We start from the raw sequence: 24,046 nt of genomic DNA, 5'->3' as shown, positions 1-24,046 counted from the left end.
TTCCTCACTTTGTTACCCAGAATGATCTTGAACTCCTGGGATCAAGCAATCCTCCCACATCAGCCTCCCAAGGTTCTGGGATAACAGGCGTGGGCCACCATGCCCGGCCTGAAATGGCTTTTTAACTGTAGGCTGGGGTCCGCAATGTTTGAGAAGCACTGAAATACGGGGCAATTTATTCACTGTCCAAGAGCATTACTTCTATGATGTCTTCAGATAAATTTGAAAATACATGTCTTACCCAAAATTCCAGTTACATATCCATTTTCAGGATACTGTCTTCTGGGTGAGATAAACTCAACACTGGCAGGTATAGCAAGCAAACAAAAGACTCTGTCAAATATTGCTGCAGGGTGAGAACCACCAGCCCAACGTGGTAATCCAGCGTAGGTAAAGATTCGCCCCAAATGTGTGATCAGGAAATAAAACCTGTTAGGTGTCAATGTCATGAAGTTAAGTGTCCAAATGTTGTCTTTCTTCTGGTAATGGTTACTTTTTTTTTTTTTTTTTGAGATAAGGTTTAGCTTTTGTCACTCAGGCTGGAGTGCAATGGTGCGATCTTGGCTCACTGCAACCTCCACCTCCCGGGTTCAAGCAATTCTCCTGCCTCAGCCTCCCGAGTAGTTGGGATTACAGGCACCCGCCACCATGTCCAGCTAATTTTTGTATTTTTAGTAGAGACGGGGTTTCACTATGTTGGCCAGGCTGGTCTGGAACTCCTGACCTCAGGTGATCTACCTGCCTCGGCCTTCCAAAGTGCTAGGATTATAGGGGTGAGCCACTGCACACAAGCTGGTTACTGTTTAAAAAAAAAGTCACCTGACTCAGACCCACTGAGCACTTGGAGAACATCTGCAGGTAGAAAACAAATGTTACAAATATTTAAATATCCTGATGGTTTTGGAAGTCAAGGGAAGAGAGATCTTGCCTCTGTCTACCACCCGACCCTCTCCACCAAGGTCACTATAAATACAAAGAGCATAGCTTGGGCTACAGGAAAGAAGGCATTCATGTGTATAAATGTGTGTGTATATATATATATATATATATATACACTTTTTTTTCATTTTTAAGAGACTGGGTCTCCCTCTGTCACCCAGGCTGGAGCGCAGTGGTACGATCATAGCTCACTGCAGCCTCCAAAGGTGAGGCTGAAGTGATCCTCCTGCCTCAACCTCCCTAGTAGCTGGGATTACAGGTACACACCACCACGTGGCTAACAAGGCATTTTAGCCCTGAGTGGTGGTGACACAGGTTATACACTTGATAGTACACACACACACACATATGTATACACCCATATGTAAATATAACACAAAAAAGTATGTATTTCACTCTATGTATATATATTTACCATTTTAACCATTTGTAAGTGTACAATTCAATGGCATTAAATACACTGTTGTGCAACTAACATCACCATTCATCTCCAGGACCTTTTTGTCATCCCAAATGGAAACTCCGTAGCCATTAAACAACAATTTCTCATTTCCCCTTCCCTCCAGCCATGGGCAAACACCATGCTACTTTCTGACTCTATGAATTTGACTGTTCCGGCTACCTCATATAAGTGGAATTGTACTGTACTGGTCCTTTTACGTCTGACTTATTTCACTTAGCATAATGTTTTTTAAGGTTCATCTATGTTGTAGTGTGTGTCAGAATTTGCTTCCTTTTTTAGACTGAAAAATAAACGATTCACAATATATTTTTAAAAATAAAAGTAACATATTTGGCTCATTTATTTTTGCTCACCCTGACATCATATTTCTCCTTGGATGCCTAGAGACAAAACTACCACTGTATAAGGGCAAATAAAAATGAAAAATAACAGGCTTAATTCCTCTGCTGAAAATAAAGAGACTTCTCAGCCTTCTCTCTTTTCCTTCAAAATTTCTTTCTCTGTCCTTTTCAAATGTATACAAATCTTTATAACGGCGAAATGAGCCTCTTGCCAGTATCACAAGTCAGAAATGTATCCTCAAGGACTTGGGGGTCATCTTTTTGAAATGCAGACGTGGAGTTAGTGCCTGTATCTCCCAGTTCCTACAGGAGGGTAAGAGACTTAGTGGACATGGGCGCCTTGCTCCAATTTGTAAAACTACCTCCTGCTATAAAGATATGCGAAGTTTAGCCAGGCGCGGTGGCTCACACCTGTAATCCCAGAACTTTGGGACGCCGAGGCAGGCAGATCACGAGGTCAGGAGATCGAGACCATCCTGGCTAACACGGTGAAACCCCGTCTCTACTAAAAATACAAAAAAATTAGCCAGGCGTGGTGGCGGGGCCTGTAGTCCCAGCTATTTGTGAGGCTGAGGCAGGAGAATCCCTTGAACCCGGGAGGGGGAGCTTGCAGTGAGCTGAGATCACGCCACTGCATTCCAGCCTGGGCCACAGAGCAAGACTCCGTCTCAAAAACAAAAAACAAACAAAAAGATATGCGAAGTTTAAAAAACGAACAACAACAACAAAAAGTTATGCGAAGTTTGTTTTGCTTCTGGATAAAGCCAACATGAGTGGTCTCCCCAATTACTACTATTAAGTAAGGAGGAACTATGTTTGACAAAAGGTGTTGTCAAGTTCTGTTATTTGAAGACTAGTGATTGTTTATCTTGAGAACAGGTATGTAATGGTTGTTGTGGAGATTTTCTGGGTTAAGAGAAGTTTTTTTTCCTTTAAAATTCGAACAGATGTCTGTATTTTTTCCCTTTATTTAAGAAACGGCGGCGACGGTGGTGGTGGTGGTGGGGGGGTGGGCGGCTCTCACTATCTTGCCCAGGCTGGTCTCAAACTCTTGTTCTCAAATGATGCTCCTACTTCGGCCTCCCAAAGTGTTAGGATTACAGGTATGAGCCACTTGTGTTGGATTTTTTTTTTTTTTGGAGGCAGGGTCTCGTTCTGTTGCCCAGGCTGGTGCAGTGGAGCGATCACAGCTGCCAGCCTCAAACTTTTGGGCTCAAGCGATCCTCGCACCTCGGTCGCCCCAGTAGCAGGGACCACAGGCACATGCCACTACTCCTGGCTAATTTTAAAATTTTTTGTAGAGATGGGGTCTGGCTATGTTGCTAAGGTTGGTCTTGAACTACTGGGTTCAAGTGATCCTCCCTTCTCGACCTCCTAAAGTGTTGGATTACAGGCGTGAGCCCAATGTGCCCGGCCTGCATTTAATTAGACACCTAAAATTTAGGCAGGTCAGTAGCACACTTAGCAGCATGTTACTTTTTATAAAAACAAAGACCGAATACCGCTTTTTTGAAAGAAAAAAAAAAAAAAAGGATGCACCAGTTCTCCACATATCATTTCTTCTCTCTACCTCTCGTCTTTTGCAGCTAACATTACTGGCCAGGTCCGCAGCAGCAGAGCTCTCTACGCTCCCAGCCTCCGCCCTCCTCGCCCTCCTCCGCGCCGGCAGGTGAGGCCGCGCCGCGGGACTACAACTCCCAGCGTGCCCCGGGACGGGAGGGTCACGTGGACGTCCGGAAACCCTGGCCGCGGCGCCAGGGGTGAGCTGGCGGCGGGGGAGGCGGGCAGCGGAGCCAAGCAGACCCGGCGAGCTGAGCTGCGGCTGGAGAGCGGCGACCACTGCGGATCTCGGGTGCGCGAGCCGTGATGCGTGGGGCCGAAGACCTGCTGGGGCGGGGGCGGGTCCAATCCGAGGGGCTTCCCGGGTCGGGAGGGCGGTGGGGAGATGTAGGTGGCGGCCCCCCTTGGGTGGGTCGGCCGCTCGCCCCCTCTTTCTCCTCCCTGGGCCCGGGCCTGGGGTCTCGGCGGTCACGGCGAGGCTGCGATGGGGAGGATGGGGAGGAGAAGGACCCCCGGGGGACCCTGCGGCCCGGCCCTGATCCACGCGGCGGCGGCTTTTGTGCTCCTCGCTCGCCTGTCCTCCAGCAGTGGGTCTGGGAGATTCTGACTTGATCAGAAAAGGGCTTGTCGTTCGGACCAGGGGAGAGGGGATGCTTTTCAGGTAGGTGGGGAAGGAAGCTCTTTGGAAAGGATGTATAGAGGTCAGAGAAGAAGCGGGGTCTCAGTGGAGTGACTGGTTTTGTCTTCTGGTAACTAGCATGAACTCAATCAAAGAATTTGGTCAAATTATTCGTCATTCTCTCCCTATTCTTCTTCGCAGGGTGTGTTCTGTTTATTCTCAGTTTTGACGGGAGATAATGGGAATGTGTCCCCGGAGTTTTTAGTGTTTTCTTGAAATGTAAGATGGTAGGCTATCTCGTGGTAACTCTTACTGAAAAGTTTATAGGGAGGAGTGATTCCTGGGGTGAGCAAAATCATTCAGTTGTTATCTTTTTGTCCACCGGTTTATTTCTACCTTTACACAAATTTATACATACATAAATATATATAATAGTTGTTGAAGGGAATGTCTTCAGTGCTTTGGTGCTTAAATGATTTCTTTTCAGTTTGTTTGATGTTTCTTGGATACTAGGCTCTATACTAAGAACTCCATATAAATTATCTCGTTTAATTAATACATGAGGAAATTGAGCTTCGGGTTGGGCGCAGTGTCTCATGCCTGTAATCCCAGCACTTTGGGAGGCCGAGGCCTGTGGATCCCTTGAGGTCAGGAGTTCAAGACCAGCCTGGCCAACATAGTGAAACCCCGTCTCTACTAAAAATACAAAAATTAGCTGGGCGTGGTGGCGCATGCCTGTAATCCCAGCTACTCGGGAGGCTGAGGCAGGAGAATTGCTTGAACCTGGGAGGCGGAGGCTGCAGTGAGCCGAGATCACACCACTGCACTCCAGCCTGGGCGACACAGCCAGACTCTGCCTTTTTTTTTTTTTTGAGAGTGAGTTTTTGCTCTTGTCGCCCAGGCTAGAGTGCAGTGGCACCATCTCGGCTCACTGCAGCCTCCGCCTCCCGGGTTCAAGTGATTCTCCTGCCTGAGCTTCCCAAGTAGCTGGGACTACAGGCGCCCGCCACCACGCCGGGCTAATTTTTGTATTTTTAGTAGAGACGGGGTTTCACCATATTGGCCATGATGGTCTGGATCTCCTGACCTCGTAGTCCGCCTGCCTCGGCCTCCTAAAGCGCTGGAATTACAGGCGTGAGCCACTGCGCCCGGCCTCAGACTCTGTCAAACAGAAAAAAAAAAAAAGAAAGAAAGAAAAGAAATTGAGATTCAGAGAAGCTACTTAAGTGGAGGGTCTTAGATTCCATACCTGGCTTGTGTCTTGAATGACACCATTCTTCTATTAGTCTTTGATTTCCAGTCTCTGCCTAAGAAGATGACCCGGAAATAATACTTTTATAAAAGTTAAGTCAACAGTATCTTGCTGCTTTCTAGTTGTCAGGATCAACTGCCTTGTTCATTGTTTAATGTTCTGATTTGTTCTCTGTTCATCAGTGTTAATGTCATGTCACTGCAGTGACCATTAACTTGATTATAAATCCTTTGTGTAGAAGAGGGAAAGATTTTTGTCTTGAAAACTGGTTGTCTTTGGAACATGTCCAAAAACAGGGAGGAAGAATGTGGTTTTGGAAACCCTGGAATAAAATGAGAGATATTTACAGATAAATGCCAAGTATTTTATGCCTGTGGTAATGAGATAATTTAAGAAGAAAGAAAAATTACAGGAAGATGGATGAATTATGAATAAAAAGGATTTATGAGGTACAAGTAAATGGCTTCATATGAGATAATGTGGGATAAAAAAGATACTTGTGTCTGGGTGCAGTGGCTCATGCCCATAATCCTAGGCCTTTGAGGCAGGAGGCTGAGGCAGGAGGATCTATCTCTTAAGGCCAGGAATTCAAGATCAGACTGGTTAACATAGCAAGACCCTGTCTCTACAAAAACTAAGAAAATTAGCCAGGTATGATGGTGCCCACCTGTAGTCCCAGCAACTTTGGAGGCTGAGGCAGGAGGATCACTTAAACCTAGGTAGGAGATTGAGGCTGCAGTGAACTATGATCACGCCACTGCACTCCAGCCTGGGTAACAGAGTGAGACCCTGTCTCTGAAGGAAAAAAAAAAAAAAAAAAAGATAGTTGTATGAGTGTGAGCATTGAGATGCTAAACTGCAACATATACAATACTGTAAAAATGGTGAACTCAACTATCCATTTAATAATTTCCCACATTCTTCTTTACACTTTGAATACACATAATCTTTTTACTGTGCAGACATAAAAACTGAAGTCTGGGAGGTGAGTAATTGCCCATCTAATGCCTCTCTCCTTTGAGTGTGTAAGAGAACCACTCTTACCAGTAAGTTGTTTTTTTTCCCCATCCTTGGTATATACCTCTGAGTTTAGGTGTGCTAGTTCTTTTATTTATTTATTTATTTATTATTTGAGGTGGAGTCTTGCTTTGTTGCCCAGGTTGGAGAGCAGTAGGGGGATCTCGGTTCACTGCAACCTCCGCCTCCTGGGTTCAAGCAATTCTCCTGTTTCAGCCTCCCAAGTAGCTGGGATTACAGGCATCCACGACCACACCTGGCCAATATTTGTGTTTTTAGTAGAGACAGGGTTTCGCCATATTTGCCAGGGTAGTCTAGAACTCCTGACCTCAAATGATCCACCTGCCTTAGCCTCCCAAAGTGCTGGGATTACAGGCGTGAGCCACCACACTCAGCCTATTTTTATTTTTTTATAGCGTCTTTTTTTTTTTTTAATTTGAGATGGAGTCTCGCTTTGTCACCAAGACTGGAGTGCAGTGGCACCATCTCAGCTCACTGCAGCCTCCGCCTCCCGAGTTCAAGCAATTCTCTGCCTCAGCCTCCCAAGTAGCTGGGATTATAGGTGCCTGCCACCACGCCTGGCTAATTTTTGTATTTTTAGTAGAGACGGGGTTTCACCATCTTGGCCAGGCTGGTCTTGAACTCCTGACCTCGTGATCCACCCGCCTTGGCCTCCCAAAATGCTCAGATTACAGGCATGAGCCACGGTGCCCAGCTTTATAGCTCTTTTTTAATGCATGAAGGGTGTGATAGTTCTAACTATTTTATTTTACCCAGCTTGGAGTATTTTCTATTTTAACCTTTACCCTTAAATGATATAACATAGGATCTAGAATTAGGTCTGAGTTGGAATGTGCACTCCATCGTTTGAGTGAGATTGCTTTCTTTTTTAAAAAATTTTTTGAGGGCTGAGCACAGTGGCTCACACCTGTAATCCCAGCACTTTGGGAGGCTGAGGCGGGTGGATCACGAGGTCAGGAGTTCGAGAACAGCCTTGCCAATATGGTGAAACCCTGTCTCTACTAAAAATACAAAAATTAGCTGGACGTGGTGGTGCATGCCTGTAGTCCCAGCTACTCAAGAGGCTGAGGCAGAAGAATCGCTTGAACCTGGGAGGCGGAGGTTGCAGTGAGCCAAGATCACGCCACTGCCCTCCAGCCTGGGCGACAGAGCGAGACCCTGTCTCCAAAAAAAAATTTTTTTTTTGAGATGGAGTCTCGCTGTGTCGCCCAGGCTGGAGTGCAGTGGTGCAGTCATGGCTCACTGCTGCCCCAGCCTCCCGGGCTCAAGTAACCCTCCCACCTCAGCCTCCCAAGTAGGTGGGGCCACAGGTGTCCACCACCACAACTGGCTAATTTTTGTATTTTTTGTAGAGATGGGGCCTCCCTATGTTGCCAAGGTTGGTCTTAAACTCTTAAGCTTAAGTGATCCTCCCACCTTGGCCTCCCAAAGTGCTGGGATTATAGGCATGAGCCACTGGACCAGACCTAGAGATTACTTTCTAATATCTGTTTTCTCATCTGTAAAACACTGAGAGAACTAAATGCAGTAATGCATGGTAGGTACCTAGCATGGTGCCTAGTACTTTGTAAGCATTCAGTGTTCTGCTGTCAGTCAACCAATTCATTGATTCAAAAAAAACTTTTTTTTTGATATGGGATCTCACTCTGTTGCCCAGGCTGGAGTGCAATGGTGCAACCTTGGCTCACTTCAGTCTCCACCTACCAGGTTCAAGTGATCCTCCCGCCTCCACCTCTCGAGTAGCTGGGACTACAGGTGTGCACCAGCATGCCCTGCTGATTTTTGTATTTTTTGTAGAGACAGGGTTTTACCATATTGCTCAGGCTGGTTCCGAACTCATGTGCTCAAGCCATCTGTCTGCCTTGGCCTCCCAAAGTGTTGAGATTACAAGTGTGAGCCATCGCGCCCAGCCCAAAAAATATTTATTGATCATTCTCAGTGCTCTGCTGGGTCCTGTGGATGTAGCTGTGGGACTCAGGACAGAGAGAGCCACTGCTTTTATGGAGCTTACAGATGAACAGTAGACATGGAAACAATTAAACCAGATAATTGGGAGAGATGCTTTGAAGGAAAGAAATGGCGAAAGAGATGAGAGAGGTAGTAACCAGGGGAGACCATTTTAGACAGGGTGATCAGGGAGCTCACTCTAGGGGGTAACATTTCATTGACTAGCCAAGAAAAGGAAGGAGCAAGCCATTTGCCAAGAAGCAGGACAAAAGCACTTCTCTTGCGGAACAATAAACACAAAGCCCGAAGCAGGAGGAGGCTTGATGGGTTCAGGGACAGGAGAGGGATTTGGTGTGGGGAGATGGTGGTGGTGAGTGTGGGAGGTAGGTGGGCACAGCAGAAAGGAGACAGGCTAGATCCTCACCAGGTGGCCTGGCAAAGGATTGGGAACCACCCAGCTGCCCAGTGGGGGACTGGTTAAATATCTAAAGACTCGTTCATGTCAGGGAGGACGGCGCACGTGTTCAGCTCTGCGGGTGCTGATATGGATGGACCTCCAACCTCTGGTAAGTGAAGAAAATGCACAACAGATAGTGTGTGCTGTGTGTTTGCATGTGTGATCTTGGGGGCTCTGCCTGGTATGTGTGCAGAGGCACAGATTGTGCCCCTGAAGGAAAGAAAGAAGACGTGAAAGAAACTGGTTAGGAGATCAGGGTGGACTGAGGACACAGGAGGGAGTTGTATCCTTTGAGTTTTTTTTCTTTTTTGGGATGGAGTCTTGCTCTGTCACCCAGGCTGGAGTACAGTGGCGCGATCTCAGCTCACTGCAACCTCCAACTCCTGGGTTCAAGCGATTCTCCTGCTTCAGCCTCCTGAGTAGCTGGGATTACAGGCGCACGCCACTGCTTCTGGATAATTTTTGTATTTTTAGTAGAGACATAGTTTCCCCATGTTGGCCCGGCTGGTCTCAAACTCCTGACCTCAGGTGATCTGCCTACCTCAGCCTCCCAAAGTGATGAGATTACAGGCATGAGCCACTGCACCCAGCTATACCTTTTGAGTTTTATATCTTAGGCATATAATACCAGTTGAAAAGTAATGAAATAAAACAAAACCCAACCTCTGCAGTTTAGATACTGGCTCAGGCAGGCTCCTCCTCCATCTGTACCAACCCATCTGTCAGCCCTGTCCCTCCCCAGCCCTAAGCATCCTATTTACCTGCAGAGGTTAGACAGGCTTTGAAGGCTGTGGCAAAGAATCTGTGTTTTTATCTCAGTCTTGGGAAGGCAGTAAAGAGTTTTAAGCAGAAGCTGTCGAGGTAGGCAGGTAGGAGATGCTACTGGTGGTTTATCTTAGGGCGGGGCAGTGAGGATGGAGAGCAGAGGGTGGCGGTGAAGAGGACCAGAACTGAGAGGCTGGGGAGTGAGCTTATCCATCTGGAGGTTGGGATTTGGGATATATTTTGGAGGTGAAAAGGACTGGATTTAGTAATGGGTTGGATGTAGAAGTTAAGGGAAAAGAAGTATAGGCTACCTCATAGTTACCTTGGTTGACTGTAAGGAATGGCAGTACCTTTGCTGAGATGGGGAATACCAAGGGATGTTGCAGGTGATTAGCGACTATCTGGGCTGGTGGAGGTTACACGGACACCTTTCAGTCCCATTGGAGTATAGCTTCAGCCAGGACCTTCAGTTATCTTCCTGCTTAGATGCTGTCCACTAAGAGTCCCAAGTTGGGAAAGAGAAAGGGAGGGGAGAGGGTTTTCCATAAGGCGAGTTTCCCGTACAGGCCACCAAAATGTTGCAGGTGATCAGTGACTATCTGGGCTGGTGGTGTAGGTGGTGAGAAGAATTTACCAAGACAGTTATAGGTATAGAAAGGCATATTTATTAGAGAAGGTCTGAGAGTATGTTTGCAAAGAAGCAACAGGCAGGTCAGCAAAAGAGGAGCTGACTGCAAAGAGATAAAGGCTTGCTGGAGATTTTATAGGATGGTGCTGTGTGCTGAAGAGGGCTTTGTGCAGTACAGATAATGATAAGGTTGCAGTGAGCTAACTTGCATGTTTCTGTCGGCTGAGTGTCTGGTGATTACTGGGTGCAGGAAGATTGTGAGTTACTTGCACAGGAGGGATATATGTCCTGGGCCACGAAGAAAGGCAGGCTTATAGTTTATCTGCTTATTCTTTTTGGTTTCCCCTGATCCCACCAGCCTGACTCCTTTTTCTCTAATTAGAACTCCACAGGGGAGGGATAGATTTGGAGGGAGAAATGAAGAGTTGTGTTTTATCTTATTGTTTATTTTTTTGAAATGGAGTCTCACTCTGTTGCCCAGACTGGAGTGCAGTGGCCTGATCTCGGCTCACTGCAACCTCTGCCTCCTGGGTTCAAGTGATTCTCCTGCCTCAGCCTCCCAAGTAGCTGGGATTACAAGGCGCATGCCGCCACAACCGGCTAATTTTTGTGTTTTTAGTAGAGACAGAGTTTCACTATGTTGGCCAGGATGGCCTCGAGCTCCTGATCTCAAGTGATCTTCCTGCCTTGGCCTCCCAAAGTGCTGGGATTACAGGCGTGAGCCACTGTGCCTGGCCTAAGAGTTCTGTTTTAGATTTTGGAGGGATATTAATTGGTCATTTGGATCCTGGAGGGTCTAAGTTAGAGCAATGAATCTGGGAATTGTTGACATAAAGGTATGATACCAGAGGAAGGAGGAGAGGACGATGTTGGAAGTTTAAAAAGAGAAGTGTGAAATCGCTGTCACAGGTTGAGAAAGCAAAATTACTAGGAAGTGTAGTAGGCTTGCTGGGCAGTGTTGCATGCCCTTTGAGGTTTGTGGTTTCAATCTAAAAAGTGAAATCAGCCTGCTTGAGTGATTTTTCTGTGGCAAAACTCAGCTGCTTTGGTGCAGGGAAGGAGGAGGACAGAGACAAGGAAGGGCACTGTAGATTCTAAATTGGTAAGGCAGGAAGTGAGGACAGGAGGGGGATGGATAAGGTAAAAATGAGGCTACTGAATTGGGAGCCTTGTTGAGGTCAAATGACCGTTGAGGTGTGGTATATTCAGGTAAGTGATCTGCAAGGAAAGGAAGTAGGAGGTTTGAAATCCGGCTACCAGGCTTCAGCCTTGTGTGGGTTTTTTATTGGGGGATGGAGGAGAAGGGTGGTGGTGAAGAGAACCGGAACTGAGAGGCCCAGGAGGGAGCTTATCCACCTGGTGGTGGGGATGGAGGTTGGGTGACCATGCCACAGGAGTGCGGGGGAGATCAGTCCCTGACATCTATGGGGAACAGCAGGCTATAGAGCCCCAAGGTGTGAGTTTCAAAGAAGCTGGGGTCTTGGCAGGAAGACAGTGGTCCAGAAACGGCCTCGGGGAACAAAGAGAACATGGACCCCTTGTGTCCTTGAGGCATGTAGGTTGGGGGAGGGAAGACTGCTCCTCTTGAAAGGCCTTAGGGGAAGTGAAGGTATCGGGAGCGCCTGGAGTCTTGTGAGGATATGGTGCCTGCTAACCATGTAACTAGGTTTCCAGAGAGCAAGTATACGGGGCTTGCTAACCGTGTATCTCTGTTTCCAGAGAGCATGGTCAAAAGGGCTGGGGGTGGGTGTGTGGGAAGACTGGGCAGATGAGATGAATGGGGCAGAGTGGGTGTGTGGTGGCTTCATGTATGTCATCTCTTTTCCTGCTGACCACGCCCCTGCCCACTCTGCAGTAGACTTTCTTCAGAGAGTTCCTAATACGAGACAGTTGGGTTTTTTTGTTTTGTTTTGTTTTTTGAGGCAGGATCTTCCTCTGTCACCTAGGCAGGAGTGCAGTGGCATCATCATAGCTCACTGTAGCCTTGAAGGCCTGGCCTTAAGCGATCCTCCTGCCTCAGCCTCCCTGGTAGCTAGGACTACAGTGCATGCCACTACATCTGGTGAAATTTTAAATTTTTTGTAGAGACGGGGTCTGCTGCCCAGGCTGATACTGAACTACTGTCCTCAAATGATCCTCTTGCCTTGGCCTCTGAAACAGCTTTGTATTTGGGTTGGAAAGGACTCTAAATACCATTATAGAAAGTGAAATTAGAAATAATAATTGGGGGAAATTTTATATCCCAAAGCAGCGTTTCAGAAGGCAGCATTGCCTTCCACCTGGACGTGTTGCTGCAGTGCGAAGTCATCTTTTACTTAGCAGTGATTGCACACTATTGTAACCACCCAATGGGTTCACCTTGCCTGCTTCCTAGACAGAGCCAATTTATCAAGACAGGGGAACTGCAATGGCAAAACAGTAGTTCTCACAGAGCCGGCTGTGCGGGAGATAGGAGTTTTATTATTACTCAAATCAGTCTCCCCGAGCATTCGGGGATCAGAGTTTTTAAAGATAATTTGGTGGGTAGGGGCTTGGGAAGTAGGGAGTGCTGATTGGTCAGGTTGGAGAAGGAGTCACTGGGGGCCGAAGTGAGGTTTTCTTGCTGTCTTCTGTTCCTGGGTGGGATGGCAGAGCTGGTTGAGCCAGATTACCAGTCTGGGTGGTGTCAGCTGATCTATCGAGTACAGAGTCTGCAAAATGTTTCAAGCACTGATCTTAGGTTTTACAATAGTGATGTTATCCCCAGGAGCAATTTGGGGAGGTTCAGACCCCAGAGGTTGCATGACCCCTAAATTGTAATTTCTAATCTTGTAGCTAATTTGTTAGTCCTGCAAAGGCAGACTGGACCCCAGGCAAGAAGGGGGTCTGTTATCAATTTTGTTTCAGTGTCAAACCATGAACTGAATTCCTTCCTAAAGTTAGTTCAGCCTATGCCCAGGAATGAACAAGGACATTCCTTAAGGGTTAAAAGCAAGATAGAGCCGGTTAGTTCTGATTTCTTTCACTGTCATAATTTTCTCAGTTACAGTTTTGCAAAGGTGGTTTCACTATTGTGTTCCATTCTGGAAATTACCATTTTTAATGGGTAGTCTTCTAGGACTAAGAAAAACTTCACTATAAAAATCACATGAGTTAGTGATTGTGAACTTGCTTTGGAAAGTAGAAGGTGGCTTAATGGTTCTGGATTTTTTTTTTTTTTTTTTAAGATGGAGTCTTGCTCTTGTTGCCCAGGCTGGAGTGCAGTGGCATGATCTTGGCACTGCAACCTCTGGCGATTCTACTGCCTCAGCCTCCTGAGTAGCTGGGATTACAAGCGCCTGCTACCACGCCCAACTAATTTTTATATTTTTAATAGCGACAGGGTTTCGCCATGTTGGCCAGGCTGGTCTCAAACCCCTGACTTCGTGATCCGCCTGTCTCAGCCTCCCAAAGTGCTGGGATTCCAGACGTGAGCCACCATGCCTGGCCAATGGTTTTCTGGATTTTATTTGATGGCAAGAATCTTGCCAGTATTTTTTTTTTTTTTTTTCTGGAGAGAATGGAAGCAAAGGAATCCTTTCTTTTTTTTTTTTTGGTACAGGGTCTCACTCTGTCGTGCAGGCTGGAATGCAGTGGCGCAATCTTGGCTCACTGAAACCTCTACCTCCCAGGCTCAAGTGATTCTCCTGTCTCAGCCTCCTGAGTAACTGGGACTACAGGCACACACCACCACACCTGGCTACTTTTTGTATTTTTTGTGGAAACGGGGTTTTGCTACGTTTCCCAGGCTGGTCTCAAACTCCTGGGCTCAAGTAGTCCTCCCACCTCGACCTCCCAAATTACTGGAATTTCAGGCATGAGCCACCATGCCTGTCCAGAATCTTATTTTTAAACAAGGATTTTTTTTTTTATCTTTTAAAATAATTCTAATGGGGGTTTGGGGAGATGTTGGCCAAAGGATACAAAATTTTAGTTAGGAGGAATAAGTTGAAGAGATCTATTGTACAATATGGTGACTATAGGTTTTGTTTTTTTTTGAGACAGGCCCTCACTCTGTCACCCAGGCTGGAGTGCAGTGGCGCAATCGCAGCTCACTGAGCCTCTAACTCCCAGGTGATCCTCCCATCTCAGTCTCTGGAGTGGCTGGGACTATAGGCTTGTGCCATCACCCCCGACTAATACATACATACATACATATATATATATTTAGATGGAGTCTCGGTCTGTTGCCCAGGCTGGAGTGCAGTGGTGTGATTTCAGCTCACTGCAGCCTCCACCTTCTAGGTTCAAGTGATTCTCATGCCTCGACCTCCCAAGTAGCTGGGATTACAGGCGTGCGTCACCACGCCTGGCTAATTTTTTGTATTTTTAGTAGAGATGGGGTTTCGCCATGTTGGCCAGGCTGGTCTCGAACTCCTGACCTCAAGTGATCCACCCACCTTGGCCTCCCAAAGTGCTGGGATTACAGGTGTGAGTCACCGCACCCGACCTGGCTAATATTTTTGTATTTTTTGTAGAGATGGGGTTTTGCTGTGTTGCCCAGGTTGGTCTGAGACTCCTGAACTCCAGCAATCCACCCGCCTCGGCCTCCCAAATTGCCGATATTACAGGCCTGTGAGCCACTGTGAGCCACTGTGCCCTACCGGTGACTATAGTTAATAACAATGTACTCTATTTTGAAAATTGCTAAAAGAGTAGATTTTAAGTTTTCTTACCACAAAAAATAAGTAGGTGAGGTAATGGATATATTAACTAGCTTGACTGAGCCATTCCACAATGTGCACATATTTTAAAACGTGTTGTACATGATAAATATATATAATTGTATTTGTCAATTAAAAATACTATAATGTTAAAATTCTTGTTGCTGACAAATATCGGTTGATAATTGTGTATTCAGTATTCATTAATAGAGTCTACAACCATACCTGCATACCACTCTGAACATGCCCTGCCTTGTCTGACTTTGGAAGCTAAGTATGGTGGGGCCTGGTTAGCGCTTGGGTGGGACACTGCCTGGGAATACCGGGTGCTGTAGGCCTTAAAAAATAAAAATTCACCAATTGAGAAAATACTAAATGACAAGCTACAATGAATTCAGAAGCACTGAAATGAAATTTGGTTTTGCAATTTGGTTTTATTAATTATAACAGCATGTACACATATTTGAAAAATGTTACACATTTGTTCAGTGTGTATTTAGAGTGGTAAAGAGAGTATTCTTCAAAAAGTAGGATGTGCTCGATGGACTCAGACTTGACAAAAACTCCTGTACACCCCAGGGTCCCTGAGCTCATGGATGATTGGAAATCACTTCTGTGATAGATAGGATACATATGCAAGGTATTATTATTATTATTATTATTGTAATTGCATGGGACCAAATGTTATAGTATTCATCTTAAATGTCATTATGCACACAGCAGGTGAATGTTTAAAACTATTTTCCTGGGCGAGATGGCTCACACCTGTAGTCTTAGCACTTTGGAAGGCTGAGGTGGAAGGATTGCCCGAGGCCAGAAATTCAAGACCAGCCTGGACAACATGGCAAAACCCTGACTTAACATAAATACAAAAAATAAGCTGGATGTGGTGGCGTGCGCGCCTGTATTCCCAAAGGATTGCTTGAGCCTGAGAGGTCAAGGCTGCAGTGAGCTGAGGTTGTGCCACTGCACTCCAGTCTGGGTGACAAAGTGAAACCTTGTCTCAATAAATAAATAAATAAGGCCGGGCATGGTGGCTCACGCCTGTGATCCCAGCACTTTGGGAGGCCAAGGTGGGTGGATCATCTGAGGTTAGGAGTTCGAGACCAGCCTGGCCAACATGGTGAAACCCCATCTCTACCAAAAATACAAAAATTAGCCAGGCATGATGGCGGGCACCTGCAATCCCAGCTACTCGAGAGGCTGAGGCAGGAGAATCTCTTGAACCTGGGAGACAGAGGTTCCAGTGAGCCGAGATTGTGCCACTGCATTCCAGCCTGGGCAACAGAGCCAGACTCTGTCTCAGAAAAAAATAAATAAATAAAAGAATAAAATAAAGCTTGTTTTTCCAATGTGCTTAATTAAGCCTTTTCTCCCCAATCATTGTAGCTTGGGAAAAGATGGTCTATTTAGAAACTAAATCCAAATGGCCTCAAGTATCTTGGTAGTTATTTAAAGCTATTAGTATAACTGTACAGCCCTAGGTTATACAGCTCTATTGCCAATGTACTGTAATTTCAATCTGTTGGAGCATTTATTTTTGGAATTATGATTTTACACGATACCTTATTGAATTTCATATCCCATGCCCTTTCCTGGAGTACATACTACAGTGTTTTGAGGTGGGAAGGTGTCCAGTTCAAAGAGCTATGATTCATAGAGAATGATTAAAGTTTTGAGTTTTTCCACTTGGGTTTCATGTTTAATTTTCAGGATGGAAGTAAATTTAGTCATAACACTAGTAGTTCTTGTTTTTGTAACTTCCTGGAATTACAGACAGGAAGTTTATTTACATTTTGTGAGTGGAATTTTATAGTCCTACTTGGCATGTAATTTTATTAACATTTTCCAAGAAGAATGACTTTAAAATGAAATTAGCTAAATTCTGCTGATTTGGAATTAATCCTTGGCAGATCAGTGGCTAATATAATTATCTGAATATGTCACATACATTGTTACTTTTAGCCTTACAACTCTCAAATGAAAGAAGCCATTTTATGGATGACCACTTGCGATTTATAGAGCATGACTTGTCCCAGGGGCTAACAGCTAGTAAGGAAAACAACTGTCATGTGTACGTAATTGTAACCACCTCAACTTTGTTTCTTTTATCTACAAGTTGCAAGAATGGCCTTTCTGCTGGGTCTCTTAGCCTTTAAGGTTTGGGTGCATCTATTGAGCTGTGGCTAGTGAAAATAAGTAGTGTAACAGTTCCAGTGAACGTAGATCTGAGAGCCAAGCCCTGTGATCCTTTCTTGAGTATCGGAGCTCTTGAATGTGTTCCCTACCTTGACTACTGTTGTAGATTTATCATACAAGCCATTTTGTGGATTTTTTCCCTTGAATATGAGGATAAATTACATTACTTTTTTTGGTGCGGCGGGGGGCAGGCAAGGTCTTACTCTGTGGTACAGGCTGGAGTGCAATGGTGTAATCATAGCTCCCTGCCTCCTTGAACCCCTGGGCTCAAGCGATCCTCCTGCCTTAGCCTCCTGAGTAGCTGGGACCACAGACATGAGCCATCACGCTTGGCTATTGTTTTTTTTTTTTTTTTTTTTTTTAGTTTTTGTAGAGATGGGGTCTCACTATGTTGCCCAGGCTGTTCTCAAACTCTTGGGCTTAAGTGTGCCTCCCACATTGGCCTCCCAAAGTGTGGGGATTACAGGCATGAGCCAACATGCCCAGCCTAAAAGATAGTACTTTTCTAATGCTGTGGGTGTTTCCCTTCCATTATAAAAATTATATAGATGTTTATTGTAGGCTTTTTAAGAAAGTACATAGAAGAAAATTAAAATTATCCATCATTTCACTACCCAGAGAGAACTACTATATTCCCTATTTATTTGTAAGTATTATGTAAACACAGTTGAGTTAATTAGATTTATAACCGGCTCCCACTTTTTTTCACTTGACATTTTCTCATGTCATTAAAAAGTCTTCGTGGCAAATGATTATAAATGATTCAGCCATTCAGACATACCATAATTTATTTAATTATTCCCCTATTGTATATTTAGATTGGTTCTGCAGACTCATAACTGGAGACGTTAAGTTTAGCTGCTTACTTTATGCGTAATTGTTCTTGGATATCAGAGCATGGGTGCAGCTTTTAGAGAGTACAGTCAAATGAAAAGGCATTGGGGCCAGGCACAGTGGCTTATGCCTGTAATCCCAGCACTTTTGGAGGCCAAGGTGGGCAGATCACTTTGAGCTCAGGAGTTCAAGACCAGCCTGGGCAACATGATGAAACCATGTTTCTACAAAAAATACAAACATTAGCCAGGCATGGCGGCTCATGCTTATAGTCCCAGCTACTTGGGAGGCTGAAGCTGGAGAATCGCTTGAGCCTGGGAAGCAGAGGTTGCAGTGAGTCGAGATTGTGCCACTGTACTCCAGCCTGGGTGACAGAGTGAGACCCTGTCTCAAAAATTAAAAAAAAAGCCGCTGGAAGTAGTGGAAGGAGATGACAAGGGGTGGCCCGACTGCTTTCTCTGTTTCTTTGACACAAATTTTTTCATTTTGGGGGGATACTGGGGGGCAGACGGGGGTTAGGCAGCTTGCCCAGAGTCTTGCAATGGGACCTCACCTCAAGGCAATAGAAGATCATTTAGAACGTTGTATTTAATCATTTTGTTTTGTTTTGCTTAGAGTCAGGGGTCTCACTTTGTTGCCCAGGGTCGACTGCAGTGGCGTGATCATAGCTCACTGTAACCTCAAACTCCTGGACTCAAGGGATCCTCCTGTCTCAGCCTCTCCAATAGCTGGGGTTCTACAGGTGTGAGCCATTGTGCCCAGCTCCTTCTTTCTTTTAATATTAAAAATCTCCTCCAACACTTTGTGAAAAATACTTTTGTTTATAGGCCTAAACACATCTGTATTTTTTAAGGAATAGATCCCTGGAAATTCATTTTTTTTTAAGTGAAAGCAAGCTTATTCAAAAGTAAAGGAATAAAAGGGCAGCTACTGCATAGAGAGAGCAGCCCAGAAATTGAATTTTTGTGTCAAACACTCTTGATGAACATGGCTAGATTGTCTTCCTATAATATTATACTAATTTTTACTTCTTTCAGTAGCATATGGGAGTTCGGGAACCATTATACCCTGAGTTGCATTGAGCACAATCTTTTTTAACTATCCAAATGCTTTCTTGCCTTAATTACATTTTTAATATTACTAGTGGGATTGAACTTTTATTTCTCAAGTTTAATAGCCATTTCATTTCTTCTGAATCGTCTGTTTATTTCCTTTGCTCAGTTTTTCTATAAGAATGAGTGATTTTCTTATCAGTTTGTATGAGCTCTTTCTATTAAGATATAATCTCTTGTCCAGGATTTTTTTTTTTTTTAAGGACTACCTAATAGCTTTAAAATAATTACTGATCCAGTTTTCTGGTGTCAACTAGGCCATGAGATTTTTTTCCCACAAGGCCTGATTATATGGTGACTATAAATCTAAATAATTCAGTTTTTGGATAATCTGCCTATGTTTAATAATGTCCATAATGTGTTTTGTCTTTCCAGAAAGAAGAAATGATGTAAATCACTCACTATCCAAACTTTAAGGTCAAAGGTGAGAAGGAAGGTCAGGAAGAACATGGCCTGGCCACATGTTTTTCAAAGAGTGTCTCTGCTGTCCCAGTTCAGCCATCATCACGTTGTAGTGTTCCTGCTCACTTTCTTCAGGTAAGCATGTCGCTAAAGCTGCTCTCCTGCTTTTTTGCTTTTTTTCTTTTGTGGGAGATGTTGCATGGCAAGTGTCAAATGCACTGATGGGCATACACTTATAATGTTAGTTATTCCTTCTGTTGTAGTCTTGATAGCTCTAATATAGTAGTTCTGGAGGGCTGTTTTGCCCTCCAGAGGACATTTGGCGGTGTCTAAGATAGTTTTGGTTGTCATGAGGAGAGAGGAATGCTACTTGTAGTTAGTGGTGGAGACCAGGGATGCTACTAAACATTGTCCCATGCACAGGACAGCTCTCCACAACAAAGAACGTTTCACCTGCAAATGTCAATAGTGTGGAGGCGGAGAAGCCCTGATCTATTTTTTTTTGTTTTGTACTTTTTTTTTTAAAAAATATATCTCACTTTTTTTTTTTTTTTTTTTTTTTTGAGACAGAGTATCACTTTGTTGCCCAGGCTGGAGTGCAGTGGCATTACCTCAGCTCACTGCAACCTCCGCCTCCTGGGTTCAAGCTATTCTCCTGCCTCAGCCTCCCGAGTAGCTGGGATTACAGGTGCATGTCACCATGCCCGGCTACTAAATAGAGATGGTTTCACTATGTTAGCCAGGATAGTCTCAATCTCCTGACTTCGTAATCTGCCTGCCTCGGCCTCCCAAAGTGCTGGGATTACAGGCATTTCTTTTCATCACCCTGTTTGGAGAGAGAAGTCCTCTATTTGTTAAAAGCAGGAGCTGGAGAACAAAGGTGATCTTAAGCGGTTCTCTTAGTAACATAGCATACATCAGGCCATTGGGTGTTAGAGGCATGCTGTAAGTGACCTTGTTACTCAGCTTTTTTTGACATTTCTGCTGAGTAGATTTTGTTTATTAATCTTTATGAAAGGCACCAGAAATAATGATTATTTATTTATTTATTTATTTGAGATGGAATCTCACCCTGTCGCCCAGGCTGGAGTGCAGTGGTGTGATCACGGTTCACTGCAGCCTCGAACTCCCAGGATCAAATGATCTACCCGCCTCAGCCTCTTGAGTAGCTGGGACCATAAGCATGAGCCACCATGCCTGGCTTATTTATTTTTTTTATTATTATTGTTTGTAGAGATGAAGTCTTCTTATGTTGCCTAGGCTGGTCTCAATCTCCTGGGCTCAAGCAATCCTCCCACCTCAGCCTCCCAAAGTGCTGGGACTATAGGCGTGAGCTACCATGCTTGGCTCATCCTTTTTTTTTTTTTTAAAGAGAAGAATTCTTGGCCAGGCACAGTGGCTCACGCCTGTAATTCCAGCACTTTGGGAGGCCGAGGCGGGTGGATCATCTGAGGTCAGGAGTTCGAGACCAACCTGGCCAACATGGTGAAACCCCGTCTCTCCTAAAAATACAAAAATCAGCTGGGCGTGGTGGCACGTGCCTGTAATCCCAGCTACTCGGGAGGCTGAGGCAGGAGAATTGGCGTGAATCCGGGAGGCTGAGTTTGCCGTGAGCTGAGATCAGACAGCACTGCACTCCAGCCTGGGCAACAGAGCGAGACTCTGTCTCAAAAAAAAAAAAGAGAAAAATTCTAAAATTGTTCAGTGTCATGCCTGTAATCCCAGCAGTTTGGGAGGCCAAGTGTTGGGAGGATCACTTGAGCCCAGGAGTTTGAGACCATCCTGGGCAACATAGCAAGACTCTGTCTCTACAAAAAATACAGAAATTTTTGTATCCCGAGTAGCTAAGATTACAGGTGCACTGCGCGTGGTAAAGTGCCCCTGTAATCCCAGCTACTCAGGCTGGGGTGGGAGGCTCGCTTGAGCCCAGGAGGTCAAGCCTAGTGAGCTATGATCATAACTGCACTCTAGCTTGAGTGACAGAGCGAGATCCTGTCTCAAAAAATAAAAATAAATAAAATTGAGAGAGCCTCTCTGAATCTATTTTGGTTCAGGTGGCTGCCCACCAAATAAAATAAAATACAACTGAATAAAAGAAATGGGCCTATACCTGTGATTTTACTGAATGCTGTTTCTCTTTGCTATTCATTCATCTGTATTCTCTCTATTTTGTAGTTATTCGTTGCTCCATGCTTCACGAAAAACATTCAGCAATGTCAAAGTCAGTATCTCTGAGCAGTGGACCCCAAGTGCTTTTAACACATCAGTTGAGCTGCCTGTGGAGGTAAGCAGAACAAAGTGCTGGGATGGATCGAAGAAGGAGACGGTGCACACCCCTAGATTCTTCTTAAGCTCTTTTTTGCATCTTTTACTTGCCTAGGACTCTGAAATGGCTCACTGTTTCTTATCACATAAGAGCCAAACTATTCTACCAATTTCAAAGCCTGCTCTGACTCAGTCCCATTTTACCTCTCCAGCCGGCTTGTTTCTAACTGTTGAGAAATCACACCTTTTGACAAGGCTGTTTTTTCACTGGCTTTCGTTAGTGCTGTGCTCTGTCTTTGAGATTCTGTCTTTGAGATTTTGCACATTATCTTTTATGTGCTTTTTTGCCCTTTTCCACCTATCTAAAGTTTGCCTTTCTCTTTGTGTCAAGATAAAATATAACTTTTTTTTTTTTTTTTTTAACAGAGTATCTTTCTGTTGCCCAGGCTGGAGTGCAGTGGAACGATCTCTCAGAAAACATCTCTGCAACCTCCACCTTCTGGGCTCAAGCGATCCTCCCACCTCAGCCCCCTGAGTAGCTGGGACTACAGTCACGCACCACCGTGCCCAGCTAATCTTTTTTTTTTTTGTAGAGATGGGGTTTCACCATGTTGCCCAGGCTGGTCTTGAACTCCTGAGCTCAAGCAGTCCACCCGCTTTGGCCTCCCAAAGTGCTGGGATTATAATGTGAGCCATCACGCCTGGGTAAAATGCCACGTTTTCAGTCAAGTTTTTTCCCAACTTCTGATTTTTCCCTTCACTAAACTCTTGTACACTGTCTTGCATATTGTAATGTCTTGGTATTTCCATATTTTCTTATTGTTTCTTTTTTTTTTTTTCTTGAGACAGAGTCTCACTCTGTCGCCCAGGCTGGAGTGCAGTGGTGCCATCTCGGCTCACTGCAAGCTCCGCCTCCCAGGTTCACACCATTTTCCTGCCTCAGCCTCCCGAGTAGCTGGGACTACAGGCGCCCACCACCACTCCTGGCTAATTTTTAAAATATTTTTAGTAGAGATGGGGTTTCACCATGTTAGCCAGCATGGTCTCGATCTCCTGACCTCATGATCTGCCCGCCTTGGCTTCCCGAAGTGTGGGGATTACAGGTGTGAGCCACCATGCCCGGCCTGTTTCTTTCTTTAATTTAAATTTTTTTGTAGAGACAGGGTCTTACCGTGTTTCCCAGGCTGGTCTTGAACTGGGCTCAAGCAATCTTCCTTCCTTGGCTTCCCAAAGTTTTAGGATTACAGATATGAGCCACTGTGCCCAGCCTGTTTCATTTGCTTGTATCTTGCTTACGTGCCTTGAAGTCAGGCATGATCTCGGCTCACTGCAACCTCCACCCCCTGGGATCATGGATTCTCCTGCCTCAGCCTCCTGAGTAGCTGGGATTACAGGCATGCACCACCACGCCTGGCTAATTTTTGTATTTTTAGTAGAGAAGGGGTTTCGCCATGTTGGCCAGGCTAGTCTAATTCCTGACCTCAAGTGATCTGCCTGCCTCGGCCTCCCATAGTGTTGGTATTACAAGCGTGAGCCACCACGCCCGGCCAGAATCATAAATCTTTTTTTTTTTTTTTGAGATGGAGGCTTGCTCTATCGCCAGGCTGGAGTGCGGTGGCATGATCTCGGCTCACTGCAACATCCGCCTCCCGGGTTCAAGCGATTCTCCTGCCTCAGCCTCCTGAGTAGCTGGGACTACAGGCGCATGCCACCACGCCCAGCTAATTTTTGTATTTTTTAGTAGAGACAGAGTTTCACCATGTTGGCCAGGATGGTCTTGATCTCTTGACCTCGTGATCCTCCCACCTCGGCTTCCCCAAGTGCTGGGATTACAGGTGTGAGCCACTGCGCCCGGCCCAGAATCATAAATCTTAAAGATGGAAGTGGTCTTAGAGAGATCACGTACCCTAACCTTCCAGATTGGAATCTTTCTTTGTCATTCTTGGAAGATAATCATCCAGCTTCTGCTTCAGTAGTTCCAAGCAGAAGAAACTCACTGTTGTGTGAGGTGGACGCTTACATTTTTATTCAACTTTTGAAGAAAATTCCTCCCTGTCTCCCTAAGTTTCTGTTTAGGCAAAACATTCCTGGCCCCTTCAGCTGTAGTTTAGTGACACTGAGCACTAATTGTGGGATTTCAGGTACAGCCTGAACAATATACAGAAAAAGAGGATTTCATTTAGGCACTAGATTTCTGGTTGTACTGCCCAAGGTTGCCTTTATTTTTAAGGTAACTGGGTTGGGGTTCCCAAGATCACCCCTAGTTTGGTGATTAACTAGGAGGACTCAACATAGAGTACGTGTGGCTGTAATTTATTCCAGTGAGAGGATACAAGGTAAACTCAGCAAAGGGAAGAGGCCGGCCTGGTGTGAAGTCTGGAGGAGGCCAGGCCAAGCTTCCCAGAGGCCTCTCTCATTAATTTTCAATAAATTTTTTTTTTTATTATTATTTTTTAAGAGATGGTGCTCTTGCTGTGTTGCCCAGGCTGTACTTGAATTCTTGGGCTCAAACGATCTCCTGCCTCAGCCTCCTGAGTAGCTGG

General features: G+C 45.2%; 1 protein-coding gene across 4 annotated transcripts in view; it reads left to right on the top strand.

Moving 5' to 3' along the window:
• The first annotated feature begins 3,457 nt into the window (after window positions 1-3,457).
• Window positions 3,458-24,046, top strand: part of SLC37A3 (solute carrier family 37 member 3) — a 60,838-nt gene continuing 40,249 nt past the window's right edge. Inside the window, exons 1-4 of one of the 4 annotated variants that reach the window (XM_063667886.1) lie at window positions 3,499-3,595; window positions 8,666-8,725; window positions 19,212-19,373; window positions 21,414-21,522. In XM_063667886.1, the coding sequence (XP_063523956.1) occupies window positions 19,285-19,373; window positions 21,414-21,522 (198 nt within the window). In that variant the 5' untranslated portion in view covers window positions 3,499-3,595; window positions 8,666-8,725; window positions 19,212-19,284. Of the gene's footprint in view, window positions 3,596-8,665; window positions 8,726-19,211; window positions 19,374-21,413; window positions 21,523-24,046 lie in introns of all 4 variants that reach the window. The other 3 variants (XM_063667884.1, XM_054495844.2, XM_063667885.1) reach the window with 3 other exon arrangements.

The sequence above is a fragment of the Pongo pygmaeus genome, chromosome 6 (assembly GCF_028885625.2).
Source record: "Pongo pygmaeus isolate AG05252 chromosome 6, NHGRI_mPonPyg2-v2.0_pri, whole genome shotgun sequence".
NCBI classification, from domain to species: domain Eukaryota; kingdom Metazoa; phylum Chordata; class Mammalia; order Primates; family Hominidae; genus Pongo; species Pongo pygmaeus.
The sequence above is the reverse complement of the archived record's forward strand: the minus strand, read 5'-3'. Positions and strand labels throughout refer to the sequence as shown.